The sequence below is a fragment of the Copadichromis virginalis genome, linkage group LG5 (assembly GCF_057382275.1).
Source record: "Copadichromis virginalis isolate Kocher_CV1m ecotype Utaka linkage group LG5, C_Virginalis_male_GT1.1, whole genome shotgun sequence".
Lineage (NCBI taxonomy): Eukaryota > Metazoa > Chordata > Actinopteri > Cichliformes > Cichlidae > Copadichromis > Copadichromis virginalis.
The window spans coordinates 34,171,375-34,186,217 of record NC_140622.1 but is presented as its reverse complement, the minus strand read 5'-3'; the positions used below and the strand labels follow the sequence as shown (position 1 = coordinate 34,186,217).

At 41.9% G+C, this 14,843-nt stretch overlaps 1 protein-coding gene across 1 annotated transcript in view; it reads right to left on the bottom strand.

Moving 5' to 3' along the window:
* Positions 1 to 14,843, bottom strand: part of LOC146710164 (metabotropic glutamate receptor 4-like) — a 171,537-nt gene that overhangs the window by 18,845 nt on the left and 137,849 nt on the right. Inside the window, exons 7-8 of the mRNA XM_085457468.1 lie at positions 2,719 to 2,855; positions 624 to 1,559 (exon numbers count right to left, since the gene is read on the bottom strand). Of these exons, the coding sequence (XP_085313594.1) occupies positions 624 to 1,559; positions 2,719 to 2,855 (1,073 nt within the window). The remainder of the gene's footprint in view (positions 1 to 623; positions 1,560 to 2,718; positions 2,856 to 14,843) is intronic.

Genomic DNA, 14,843 nt, shown 5'->3' with positions numbered 1-14,843 from the left:
AGTTCTTGGTTTTTATAATTACTGGTACTTCACAAAATGTTTAAAAATTACAGAACAGCAGTAAGGAAAACTGAGTAGAACCATAATTTAGCCTTTTCATTATATTAAGTATATAATTAGATACATATTTAACATTCAAACAGCACTTTAATTCAGCAGACTTGGTGGATCTAATTATAAATGCTTAATACTGCAGGAAGGCTTAACCCAATGGTCACCCCACCGCCCACAAGAGGTTGAATAACTGGATAGAGCAGTAGAGAAAATCTTTTCTATAATCTTTGTTTCATGTCTTTCTTGATAATTGCGATATTCTAATAAACCAAGATAAAGACAATTGTTAAAGGAAACTAGGGAAACCAGGTAATACTGGTTGAAGTCAGTCTGTAAACCCGCTATGGGTTTGTTATGATAAGACTACTTCTGCTTTACATGGTCACCAGCGTACAATTATTTGTGAGGTTATTTTTGTCTTCTAAGTAAATGTCAAGAAATATGAATGCCAAAAGCCACGCTAATAGGTGTTAAAGATAGTTTTGTGTAGCTGCATGTCTAAGCATTTCTTAAAAGAAACTGACAGGCAAAAAATACAAATTGCACTCCAGTATTAGTTGTAAGCTTACCTTTTCTGTTGATTGTGATGTGCCAAAGAAGATTGGGATGAATGCTAGCCAAATAATGCAGGTGGTGTACATAGTAAAACCAATTGGTTTGGCCTCATTGAAGGTCTCCGGCACCCCTCTGGTTTTAATGGCATACACTGTGCAAGTGACCATGAGCAGCATACTATAGCCAAGCAGGCAGATGAGGGACAGGTCAGAGATGTCACACTTGAGCACACCACGAGCCATCGCTGGGTTAGAGGTTCTCTGGTCCTCATAGTCAATAATAGCTTTGGAGGGATCCACAACAAACCAGATGCACACCCCGACCAGCTGCACCGAGGCTAGGGTGAACGTGATGACTAGCTGTGAGGCTGGAGAAATGAACTTTGGCGCGCTCACAGACATACTACCCTGCTCGAAGATGCGGTAAATACGATTGGTTTTGGTAAGCAGAGCAGCATAACTAATGCTCATCCCCAGACCCAAGAAGATCCGACGAAGGGAGCAGATTACGACATCAGGGGCAGAGATCATCAGGAACGTTGTGGCATAGCAGAGAAAAATGCCAGTTAGCAGGACATAGCTTAGCTCCCGGCCTGATGCTTTCACAATTGGAGTGTCATTGTAGCGAACGAATGTGACCACCACAAACAAAGTGGCCATGATGCCAATGACTGCAACAAACACAGGGATAACTGCCCACGGAGAGCTCCACTCCAGCTTAACAATGGGGATTGGAACGCAGCCTGTGTGATTCTCATTGGGCCTCAAATCAAAGTGACACATCTTACACGTGTAGGTGTCTGCCTGGTATTGATAGCCATCGCAGCGTTCGCAGTGCCAACAGCAAGGGATGCCCTTCACAATCTTCTTGCGCTCACCAGGGCGACAGGCCTGGCTACAGATTGAGGAAGGGATCTGACGGACACCACCGGGCCACTGCATTGAACGAACCTATGAGGGAGGCAGAGGAATGTGGAAAGGGATGAATGGACAGATAGAGAGAGAGAAGAAACATCTGAGAAAAGATTTTTAGTGTACAAAGCTCACTGAATTGCATACAGCTGAGATAGGTACAAAAGGGTGCTTTATTGATCCAAAATGGTCATCAGAAGCTCTGGAAGCCAAGGAGAATTCGTGTTTTTGGTTCTCTGTATTTATTTGGGTGAGAAGTTGAAAAAAGGCAAACTATTCAAGTATTCCTCATACATTCAGCAAAATCTTTCAGTGGTAAGTCAACTTTTCTGAAGGGCAAGTCTGAGAGGAAAAGAGAAACGCAATGTTTGTCCTGCAGTGAACTAATGGCACAATTCCTGTATTTTTTTTGGCTTTGGCTTTGGCAATTTTTTGTGTTAAAAATTAATCAAAGTAGAAAGAGATGTCTCATTTCAAAATATTATTCCCCTTTGTGGATTTTACAGTTTCCTAAGCATACTTTGGAGGATAAATTAAATTCATCATTTGAAACAAGGTCTACTCCCTTTAATGTTATCGGTTTTATTTAATTGTGCCAGTTCATTCAAAGGCAGTAAATTTGTCTTTAAATGTGTATTTAATTGAGAACTCAAATAACACTAATTAAATACTGCTGGCACATTTTACAGTAGGTGCCTACAAATACCTTACCTTTCTTTTTTTCTTTCAGCACATGTTGTTGAAAGAGGTGAAGAAGACAAAGCTCCCCTCAGCCGGCCTCATGTGTTCAATTGAACTCATTTGCCTGCCCAAGGCCCCCTCTTCATTTTGTGAAAACATAATTTGTTTGAGTCCTTTATGTAATTTACTGTTATAATACTGTTACTTCATCACACTGCCTGCCCACAGTATTGTTTTTGGAAGTCAGTGATGCCGTCTGCTGTCTGATATTAAATATGTCTGTCCGTAAGCTCCCGTGGCTTTCTTTTCATCACAGTCCATTCTGTTAATCATTTAAAGTGCCCCCTGGATATTTACACCTTTGAAGATAGAACGGAGCACTGTGAAATGGTTTAGAGGGGTTAGAGATCTAACATGCAGCTGCAGAGCTGAAGTAACCTTTCGGAGGATTTTCATTGCAAACACTGACACAAACATAAGTTGTAGGGGACACAGAATAGAAAATGCCAGTGCTCACATTCAGATGGAGTTGATCCGCCCAGTGACCAATAATTTTGTACTCGGCTGTTCGGTTTCTGATCTGGTATTGGTAGATCTCATAGCGTCCAGGGGCATCTCCGTTTTCATTGAAGAGCACTGGGTTGCCAGCTATGCCTGAGTGAGAGAACAAAAATATTTATCATCATTATCTGTTTTTTTGTGTTCTGTGTGTGCTTTTTTTTTACAATTTTTCAGTTCTTGTGCTCATGGGTGATTTTATAGTGTACAATAATTCATCAATATGTGGAAAGTAAGGGTGTGGAGGAGGTGGAGATCCATCAAAGACCAGCAAAGTTCTGAATGAACCATCCAGTCTTGGATTACTGACCACATTTTCACTGAGTTCAGTAACTGAAAGCAATGGTGACTTCTGTTTTTAGCTTTTGGCTAGTTGACAGTTGCTTCCACTACATTTCTACTTGGCTGTAGGTGGGATTAAGTGTAAATACATAACGATCCTGCACATGTAGCTACCAGAGAATGGAAATTGAGACAAATGTTATTTTTCCATTGTAGTTTGCACTGGCTAAAAGTGGTAGGACAGATATGTCAACATGCAAACTTCTTAAACACAACAAAACAGAATCTGAAAGAACCAAGTAAAGTGAAGACAGCAGTGTGTGTTTATCAGAGTTCTCATCTTAAACATAATCAAATTTTCCAGTTTCCTAAGCTTATCGATCTTGGCAATTAAATCCATATATGGTAGAATAAATAAAAAATACATAGGAATCTGACAATTAATTAGAATTTTCATGGTTCTCTTTTATCACTTTGTTTTGTTTCTGTGGGTTTTTTTTTTTAAGAAAAATCCATTATCAGTGCATCTCACTGCACACAAGAAACCTTAAGAGCCTGCCTTCTTCTTACAGCAAACTGGCTGTAAACAGTTGGAGTTGAGCAGGAAGTTCAGAGATAGAGTACTGACCGCATTTTGTACTGATTTTTCTGTCAACTAAGGTGGGCTATAATTTATCTTTCCAATAATGACTCTAAATAATATTCCTGTGTTCCTGTTTTATGATAAGTATGTTAATCACAGTATGGTATTCATAGAATGGTCTTCCTTGGCCAGAGAATGGCGTAAATGCTTCTTTTTATTTTATTTTATTTTAATTTAGGCCACTTGTGGTTTAAAATTAAGTCTCCCAAAGACAATTAAAATCTCAGTTAAGACGAAAAAGGTAAACCTGGCCAATTGCTGCTGATGGATTTTCTGCTGATGAGAATTTTTTTTGTCCTTGCTCTTTGTTTCAATTCTGGGGAAGCGGCACTGTAATCCACGTCTCGATGAGTCAGCCCTGTTGGATTAAGGCATTACTGTTTTACTCAGCCTTGTGACAATGCCGCCCACATCACAAAGCAGTTACTGATCATGGGAGGATTACAGTGACTTTATGAACCACAGAGGCAGTTTTTATATAAAAATATTAAGAACATCGCCAGTATTAGTAAGCTATGACATTTTTGTTCAGAGATTTTAATCATGCAAAGCTTGTTTTATTTTCACTAATGACCAGCGGAATTTCAAAAAGATTAAAGCTATCTGCCTTCCAGTGTCATGGTTGTCTGCCTACGCTGTCATGGTTGAACACATAACCTCAAGCCAAAGCCTTAAAAGCTTGGATATAGACTATGAGATCAAGCGCTCCTATGGACACCTTCAGTGAAAGAGGAAAACGGACCATGAATGTCACTGGCAGCTTTAAGAGAATGATACGGCAATGCGTCTGATATAGTTGTATGTAAAGCCTTGTGGGCCTTTTGGTTATGCTTGCTTTGCAAATTAAATCCTTTCATAGACTGACTGATCTCTTATTGAGTCTCTGAGCAACTGTTAATCTTCTCTTTTATGCACATATACAAAAACAAAGCAGTTTTGCAGTGATTTTATTTATATATTATTTTGTAATAACATTTAAATGGACTATTCTTTATTTTTCTGTTGGGTCATTATAAATATAAAAACAATGATGTTGGTTTTAGTATGTATGTGGGACACACAATAGAGACAGGGTGCATTAAGCCCCAAATTCCTTGTGCTACATTGACTTTGAATAGCATGGAGCAATGTGGTTAGATGCACTAAAAGAGACATCAGCAAGAACAGTGTTTGTACAGTTGAATACTTTTGGATCTTGACAACTAAAGCATTTTCACACCATGTAACTTTTAATATTGGAAATCTGGAGAATTCAAGAAACTAATGCGAGGAGTCAAATGTGAGGAATATGAAGCCCAGCGAAAAACTAAGAGTAAGAAGCAGCTGGGTGCTAATCAAAGCAGTTGATTAACTGATCGTCAGCAAGTGTGACCAACTCTATAAAAGCTTCATAACAGTACAATTAAAAAAAGACTGAGCAAGTATTTCTTAATAAGAAGGAGAAAAAGGGGAAAAGTCTTTTCTCTATAAAGAACATAGCAGCACAGCTTAAATATGTAAAGCTGAACCTAATCAACCCATAAGACTTGTGAAGCGATGTCCTATAGACAGGTGGGTCCATAGTAGAGATGGTTGGCCTTAATGTACAGCACGCACTTGCTGAAAACCAAACACATATCAGAACAAACACTTCATGCTAGCTGTCAAGCACGGTGGTGATAATACAGGGTTGTATTATCACCAAAGGGCAGACTTCCATAAAGGGCAGACTTCCATCAAATATGAATTCTGCAAACATTAATCTCCTGCTAAAACCAGGCAAAGACCCTGTATATCCCTCAAGCTATCGTCCAATATCCCTTATAAATGTAGACCTTAAAATAATCTGCAAAGCTCTCTCAAAGAGACTGGAGAAAATAACCCCCCTCTTAATTCATCCTGACCAAACTGGTTTCATAAAAGGTAGGCACTCATCAACAAATACACGTAGATTACTTAATTTGATAGACTACTCATACAGTAAAAACCTAGAAACTACAATATTCTCTTTAGACGCAGAAAAAGCATTTGACAGAGTTAACTGGAAATTTCTATTTGCAACTTTACACAAATTTGGTTTTGGATCCTCTTTCATAAACTGGTTAAAAATATTATATAATTCCCCAACAGCTTGTGTTAGAACAAATGACCAGACATCCTCCAGCTTCTGTCTCTTGAGGGGCACCAGGCAGGGATGCCCACTCTCCCCTTCACTATTTGCAATTTTTATTGAACCACTAGCAGCAGCAATTAGACAGAATTCAGTAATTAAGGGCATAAAATGCAAGAACGTGGAACATAAAATCAGCCTTTATGCGGATGATGTGTTACTCTTTCTCCAAAATTCACAAACCAATATCTCTGGGGTGATTGAATTGATAAACTCTTTTGCAAGAATATCAGATTACTCAATTAACTGGTCAAAATCTACAGTCCTACCGATTAATTGCTCCTTCCATAATTCCTCTTCTACACCACTGCAATCGGGAAATATAAAATATTTAGGTATTAATGTTTCTCCCAAGCTTGCAGATCTAACTAAATTAAACCATATCCCACTTTTAAAGAAGGTAGAAGATGATCTGGCTAGATGGAAATGTCTACCCATATCACTCATGGGAAGGGTTGCCGCTATAAAAATGATGGTCTTACCAAAAATAAATTATTTATTCTCAATGAGCCCAACTAAACCGCCACAAGATTGGTTCAGATCTCTAGATTCATGTATGTCCAAATTCCTTTGGAAAAATAAACCCCCACGTATAAGCTTAAAAACACTACAAAAGACCAAGGATAAAGGAGGACTAGAACTGCCTAACTTTCAGCACTACTTCTTAGCCAACAGGCTTCAGTTTATCTCAGGATGGCTAAAACACACCCTCTTAGATGAACCTTGGCTAGATGTAGAACAAGCACTCTGCAATAATCTAGAGATCTCAGACCTACCATTTATCAGCTCAAACATCCAACGACATGAATGCTTTAAAAGCATCAACATCAGCTCTTCTCTGACAGCATGGTGGGAGTTTCTAAAATTGACGGCGTCTTCATTAATCCCATGCAAACGTACACCTATCTGGAACAACCCTGACATATTACAAAACAATAATATGATAAACTTTTCAGATTGGAGTGATAAAGGAATCAAATATTTAGAACATATACTAGAAGGAACAGAATTTATTTCATTTGACGGACTAGTTACACAATATGGGATCAACAAGAAAAGATTTTTAGAATATCAACAAATTAAATCCATAGTAAAAAAGAAATTTAAACCGGGTCAAGTTGAACTACAAACACCACCAAGTGTGGTTCAATTTCTTACTCTTAAACCCCCCAAATTACTATCCAAAATATACAGAATGCTTTCTAAAACAGATGAATCAATATCACTTCCTATTGCAAAATGGGAAGCGGATTTATCAGTTAACTTAGACCTAAACTTCTGGTCTCAGATTTGCTTAAAAACCTTTCATCTAATTAGAAATCCCAGTCTTCAATTAATTCAATACAAAATATTACATAGAGTACACTATACAGGTCATCGGATGTTCAAGATGGGCTTTACGTCTGCCAACAACTGCTCACACTGCCAAACCAATTCACCGGACAATTATATCCACGCTCTTTGGTTCTGTCCACCAGTTCAGAAGTTTTGGCGCGAGATATGTGAAGACTTATCGAAGTGTCTGAAATGTAACATTCCAACTTCCCCCTTAGTGTGTTTGTTGGGCAGCTTAGATAATGTCACTTCAGAAAAGAATATCGCCCATATGGTTTTCACTGCCAAGAAAACAGTCCTCATGAACTGGAAAAATAAAAATAATCTTAATTCTAACCAATATAGAAATTATCTATTAGATTACATTAGTCTTGATACAGCCTCTGCCACCACATCAGATCAATTGCTCTGGGCTCCTTTGATCAGCTCCATCACCTAGTGGGGGTGGGGGGTCATAGTTTGGTCCCGCCTTCACTGTTGTGATTGGTGTGGGGGTAGGGACAGGCTTAGGGCGTCGGGGGGTTCCCCGGAGGCATCTTCCTTGGGGGGCTCAACCCGGGGTAGCGGTCATGTCCGGTTAGGGGCTCTGTTGGCTCTCCGGTGACTGTTTCCTCGCGGCTGCGTGCAGCGGGGCTAGGGGAGGGTCTGTGCTGACGGACGTGGGTTACTGACCTGGTAGCCTGGCTGGCCCTGGGTGGGTCCGGGATGGGCGTGAGGTTCTGGGGGCGCTCCGTCTCTGGGCTGGGACCCGGACTGGGCCTCGGGGGCTTGGGTCCTGGTTGGTGTGTTGCCGGGGTTGTGGGCGGGTGGGTGCATGGGGGCCCAGCCCTGGAGCAGGGTGCCGCCGGTGCGTCGAGCCACCTGGGGGGCTCTTCAACTGGTGGGGGAGATTGTCACATCTTGCAGGAGCTTTCCTCTCCTCAGGAACTCTCTCTGCAGGAGGGGGAGATACAGGAGAGGTGGAGGAAGATCTCAGCCTGGGTGTTTATTGTCTTATGTAGTCTGGAAGATGAGTGGATGGTGGGGTGGGTGCAGTTTTCTCTGTGGTGGGGGTTGGGTGGACTGTCCCAGACTCTGTGGGGCCGGGCGGCGCTGCTGCACTGGGCCCGGTCTGGATGGGCCTGGGCCCCCTTTCCCTGGCGGGTCGCGGAGTATGGGGGTGCCTACTGGGGTCAGCGGGGGAGCTGGCCCCAGGGAGGGGTCACTTGCCCCTCCCTTCCTTCCCTCCCCATCTCCAGCTGCCTCCCTCTTCCCGCTCCACCACAACCACCCACACATGCAGGGCCTTGGAGTAGGGGTATGTCACCAGGGTGCAGAGGAGGCTACCCCCCCCTCTGTCCCCTTCTGGCTGCCTCTGCCTCAATTTTATCCCACAACTTAGACATTCACATTACTCACACTCTCATTACACATACATATAGGATCTTGGGGGTGGGCACGATACACGGAGTCCAAAGTACCATCAGGGTGTACACCCCACCCCTGGCATCGTTGCCCACCTCTCAATTTTAAATACACGTAGACATTGAGGGCTAGCAGGAGGGACCAGGCGCTTACCTGCTGCTCTCTGGCAGGTAGCTCCAAGCCCTCCTGGGTTTTAAATGCACCTTAGAACACACATGCATCAACATTACAATGAGCGGGTGGAGGGAGGTTTGGAGTCTTCTCTCACCCCCGTTCTCTGCGACCTGCTGGAGCAGGGGGGCTAGGAGGAGGAGTTGGCCGTCCGACTGCGGTCTGGAGTGTGGAGCCTTCCTGCTGCTGCGGAGTCGGGGCGGTCTGCCTCCCCCCACCGCAGGGAAAAGGGAAACACCACCTGGGTCTGGGTGCAGCTCCCCCCTCCAGGGGCGAGGGCACCTAGACCCGGTTTGTAGGGTACGCTTGGGGAGTGTGATCGTGTGTACAACGTCTCTTTATGTCTGTCTCCACGTTGGTTGAGTGTGGAGTAAGTGCATATGAGAGCATGAGGGTGGGAATGGATGTTTGTATCTGTGTGTGCCTGTATGTCTGTGTCTATATGTCAGGTTGGGTGTCAGGCGCCACCTCTCTGGGGACATCTCAGGCCCTCCAAGGTTTGGAGGCCTATCTCCCCCTACCACCACTTCCCTTGCCAGTGGCGGACCCCCTCAGACATCGGTGCGTTGGTGGTTCTTTGTGTCCGGGGATGGGCGTCCAGGTACACACCGGCTCACTCCTTGGCGGCCGCTTATCGGGGCCTGGAGCCTGGGGCTCGCTCGGGCCACTTCGGAGGTGGGGTGCCCCCGGCCTCTCGGCCTGGGGCTCGGTCACTCAGGCGCAGCTGGCTGCCGGCGGAGCTCACGGGCGCGTCACTGCAACTCCCCCTGGCTTCTGCTCCGCCGCTGCTGAGTGAGCCCTCATCTGGGACTCTCCTCAGCTCTTTCCGGGACAGTGGCGCAGCTGCCCCTCTGTTGGTCTTCCTTGGTCTCTTGTGTTCTGGGGGCCTCTGGATGTCTGGAGTTTTGATCTCCTCCACACCTGCTTCATGCCCTGGAGGACGGGGCTGTGGCCCCCCCACACCCTCTAGCAGATTATTACATGAAGGAACCTTTTAAAAAAACAAAAAACAAGCGCGTCCATGCTCACAGGTGTACACACGGGTGATCACACCCACAAACTACACCCTTTTTGGCTCCTACCTCAAAGCACACTGTGTTCTGTTGATCTTATGTGCTGCACAATAATGTTTAACATTTAGTATTTACTGTCATATTCCCATATATCATTGTGATGTTGTTTATTCTATTACTCTTGTTCTCTTCTGCTTGCTTTCTTTTTTCTTTCTCAGCAGGTGATCCAGGTGATTGATATATGCATTTTTTTTCTCTGCCCGTTCTGTTGGTTTTTGTCTTTTGCCCTTCTCCCCCGTCCCTCTTCTCAGCTGTTTCTCTTTCCCTCTTTCTTTCTCCCCTTCTTTCCCCCAGTCAAGTCTGTCCCGTATTCAGTAAGTGAAAATAAAATAAACAATAAAAGGTGAATCAAATGGACCATTACGGCAAGGCTGGGATGGTCAGTTTGGTAAAGTAAATCCGTTGGGCATCTTTCTTTGCCTTTAGACAACAATTCTGATGGCAAAAGAGCCAAACGGGACAGGCCAAAAAAAAAAAAAAAAAAAAAAAAAAAAAAGATAATACAGGGTTGTTTTTGAGCCACAGGACCTGTGCACCTTGCAGTCACTAGGTCGACTGAACTCATCTATATGTGAAAATATTCCAGAGTCAAATGCGAGGTCATTTTTCTGACAGCTAAAGCTTATTGAAAAATGGGCCAAACAAAAGCGCAATGACTACAAGCACACAAGCAAATCTACAACAGGATGGGTGAAAAAGAAAAGAATCAAGGTGTTGACCCAGTCAAAAGCTCCCAATTCAACCTGACTGAAACGCTGTGGTGGGCCCTTGAGAAACATTTGTATAAACAAGTGCCTGCAAACCAAAATCAACTTAAGCAATGTTCTACAGATATTGTAAAGATGTTGTACAGTAATTTTACAGAGATTACTTATTGCTGATGAAGTTGGTTCCACAAGTTATTTAATCATGTGGTGTACTTTTCTTTTCAAATGACTATAAATGACCTTGCTATCACATGATATAACGCTAGCTTTCTAAATGCTAACTAGACATAGCTTTTCTAGAATAATGCAGTATGGGGGGCCAAATACTTTGGGACTAGAACAGGATATCAACAAAATTTAACAAAATATTGGCCACTTATTTTTCTATAATGAAACAAAATTAAAGAAAAATGGGGAAATACAATCTTAAGTGTGCAGGAAGGTAGTTTATTTTGCGGCACTATGGTCAGTTTTCAGTTGCAGCTAAGAAATTAGATTTCTCATCCCCTAAACTGCTTGTCTAAATAGTCAACTCTCAAGTCCAGGAAAGATTTATTTGCACAGAGGACTGTTCCATGGCTCCATTGTGCTGTGAACTGTAGCCTGGGGGTAGCACAAGTGTGTACCTCAGGCTGCTCGTTTGGGGTTAATGAGGTGCTAGTAATTATATGTAATATTTAATGATTTTGACCTCTTTCTGTCTTGCACTGTTGTGACAATCCCGAGTAAATGTATACATAAACTCTTTAATAATTGCCATGATATGATCATTAATCCAGCATGTGCTTGTTCTGCATCGATGCACAACCAGAACACCTCAGTGAATGACAACAACATGACAGCTGGTCATTAACTCTTAATGACCTGTACCCAGACACAATGTCGAATTTGGCATGGATCCACTTTCACTCTTTAAGCCATTCAGTCACAGGCATGACCTGTACATGATTGCTCAGTCATAGCATATACACGTTCACTATCTGCAAGTACTCTTAAACTGGCCCTAAAATGTTCTGAAAGCATGCAAGTGGTTGCTTTTAAAAACCCTATAATATGTGAAAATGTATATATTCAAATCACCACAACACATCTGGGTTTTGGATCTGCTAAGAGAGTGTAGATATTTTAAAACACTGCAAATTGTCACATAAAAGCCAGTATTTAAATATTACCCAACACAAACAAATGAAGGACAAGCAAAAAGCATCAGAGGAGTGAAAAAACAGTAATGTTAGAGCTAGCATGGTAAATTTAGCATAATGTGGAATCTCACAGCACTATTTTCATCAGTGCAACAGCAGCTATATCACACTAAACATTTTCTCTTTACAAAACAGAAACACAGCTTTCATTTAGTCTGTCTCTGCCTTATTTGGGAGCACCATAAAATATTGTCAATACAACCTGACGTGCAGCTGTTTTAAAAGCATGTAAAAGCATGAATATACCTTTTGAGCTTTCAGTGTGCTGCAAGTGTTGCTATTGTTGTATTGACTCATTTAATCTAGGCTCAGAAAGATGCAAAAAGACCCAAAAACACTCACTAGAATAGTAAGTGAATGAAAACAGTGCTTTCATATGGAATGATGAGAAGTGTTTTTGAATCCTACTTCAAAACTTTCACAATGAAAAGTCATCAGTGTAAAGCAACTTCAGAGATTCTCTTCACGAGCATAGTCTCTCCCTCTGTCTGTGTTTCCGAGCAACATCTGCCAGCTTTCCACTGCCACACCCCGCTGCTCTAAAACTGGTTTGTTCAGTTTATCGTCTTCTGCTGACTCAGCAGTTCTAGCCAGAAAAACACAAGTAAACACTGCACTTCCAATGCGTAACAAATTATTTAGGGCTGATGAAGAGACAAAATTGTGTTATGTGGCCATGTACTGACACTGCCTTACAAACAAGAACACAGAAAAGCCACTCTCGTCTGAAAAGCAGTTCAGCTATAGTACAACTAAGGTGCGTGCACAGGAACACTCTCAAAGGACTTTAAATGTGTTTCCATTGGCTGACAAAGCTCCACCGCACTCTCCATCTTTCCAGAGGAGAAACACAGTCTGACAGTAGCTCCTCATGCCTGGTTAGCTCTGACTACGAGCTCTTTGACGCTGTCCACACTACACTGAGTGGTGGTCAGTCATTCTCTGTGTTTCCACATTACCTGCAACACACCATAGCCACGAGGTCACACCTCCTACAGTCACCCTGAATACGATTTTAAAATGAGAGCGGTTCATCAAACGGTTACAAGCACTAGCATTAAAGAAGGCCTATTTCTGGTAGAATTAAAGTTGTTTCAAATAAAGATAAATAACAACCCCAGCTGGTATTTCAACATTTTCTTTACTGTTATAGCTTCTGTATTAGACACAGACTCTGTAAACAACAGGATGTACTGCTCATCTGAGGGGACAGAAGTTGATAGTAGAGAATGATAAATAGATCTTTTTTTAAGATAATGTCTGTTCCTATAAGATATGGGGGGATCTTTTGTCAATAACATGATTGAGTATGATGCCGAATACAAAAAAACCCCAGACATACTGCACATGCAAAAAAATATGTCAGTATAGAATTAGCTTTTGTGCTATGCAACAATGAAGATCTTGCACATCCTTGAGAAGAAAGAGAAGTGTGGAAAAATGGAAAAACCTGAGAGCGTGCCTTTATTCCACACTCATAACTGCTGTCCCCTGGTGAGAAAGACAGTGGAAAGGCCACTGCTTTTCAGTCAGAGGTAGAACAAAAACACCTCCCCCTGATGTGATTGCAAGAGCCATGAAACACTGACAGGAAGCTCCATTCAACTGTGGCCCACTGAAGCCTCAACAACCATTAGATACATGCATTGCTGAAAAGGAGCAAGAAAAGGAAAGCTCTAAAGTGTCAAACAGTGGATAAAGACAGATTGAAGGTGTTTGATTCTTTCGCTTTGTGGGCTGCAGCTCCAGCTGCTACTGAATGAACCAATAATCAGCACTTGTGAAGTTGGTGATTTACAAAAGAGGAGACACAGTTACATCCCCAGATACATCTGTGTGGGAAAATACAAAAGAATAAAAGCTTTTTCGAGAAAGCACAGACGCCACAGACCAATAGAAATAAATGTTTTTTGACTTTTCTTTTAATATTTTCTAAAAGGTTATCTGTCATCAGCTACTGTGTCCCTTGTTGAGCCCATGACAGTCTGCTCAGATATTGATGCATTTATGTATTTTCCTGGCACATGAGGAGCAGGTTTAGTACATCTTTGTATTTAAAGGAACTTGTTGACCTTTACCAGTTTCAACATCTGTAATGTAAGACAGAGTGCATTTGAGCTGTGTATGGACTTAACTATGCAGGTCTGCAGAGGAAGAAATTAGAATTATTTTTAGAAGATATCTGCTGAAACTGCTTACAATAAACAGAAATGTGTAACAATAGATTCTTGCTGGCTCGGCCTCAAGAATGATTCATCACAACAAAGAATGACCTACTTTCACATACATTTCTGTCAATTTGTAGGAAGAAGCAGGACAACTGCTCAGTGTATTTACTGCTGAGTAACATGCTAATATCCCAACACAGAGATAAATATTATCTTTGAAGTTTTTGTACACTGGCCAGTAAGTACAGTCTCAGCTGTTGGGCTGTTTTATGTATCTGGACAAGTTCAATATACTACTGTGAGCTGATGCAATTAGATGAAGTGTAGCGTAACCTCAAGGCAACCCCTCTGGTCTGATGGTGTGAATATAGTCTCCCTGCTAAGAACAAAATTCAGCTCAAAAGTGCTTACTGCACAGGAGTTTTCTGTCCCTGCTCACAGGCTAAAACCCTGTTGAAACCAATTTTTACAGAGAGCATCTCTCAATCATTACTTTACAAACAGCCCAATTAAATAAATGTTTGAAATGATTGTGGATGCACTTATAATGCACACACATTACTAACATGCTATTCCATCATACAGTTCTTATATATTCAATATGTCAATTTTAATTCAATGTCTTGTTTCCCATGGTCGAAAATGTCATTTCTTGTAGGAGCATCCAAACATCAGCTCTAAAAGGGAGAAACAGAAGTTGCATTAAATTCAAGAGTGGTTGCCTTTGAACCTCCAGGCTTACTGGTCTATATACAGCATACGAAATTGGACACATCACTGTCTAGACAATGACATAAACATGATTTGTCTAGACAGAAACTATCAGAACCTGTTTGTCTGGGATGAAAAGAAAACTACAGAAGCTGTTTTACATCAGATCACGAGAACCACTTTCAACAACATACTGCATGTTGCGAGTTGTTTTTATCTAACATTATTGGATCCTGAGC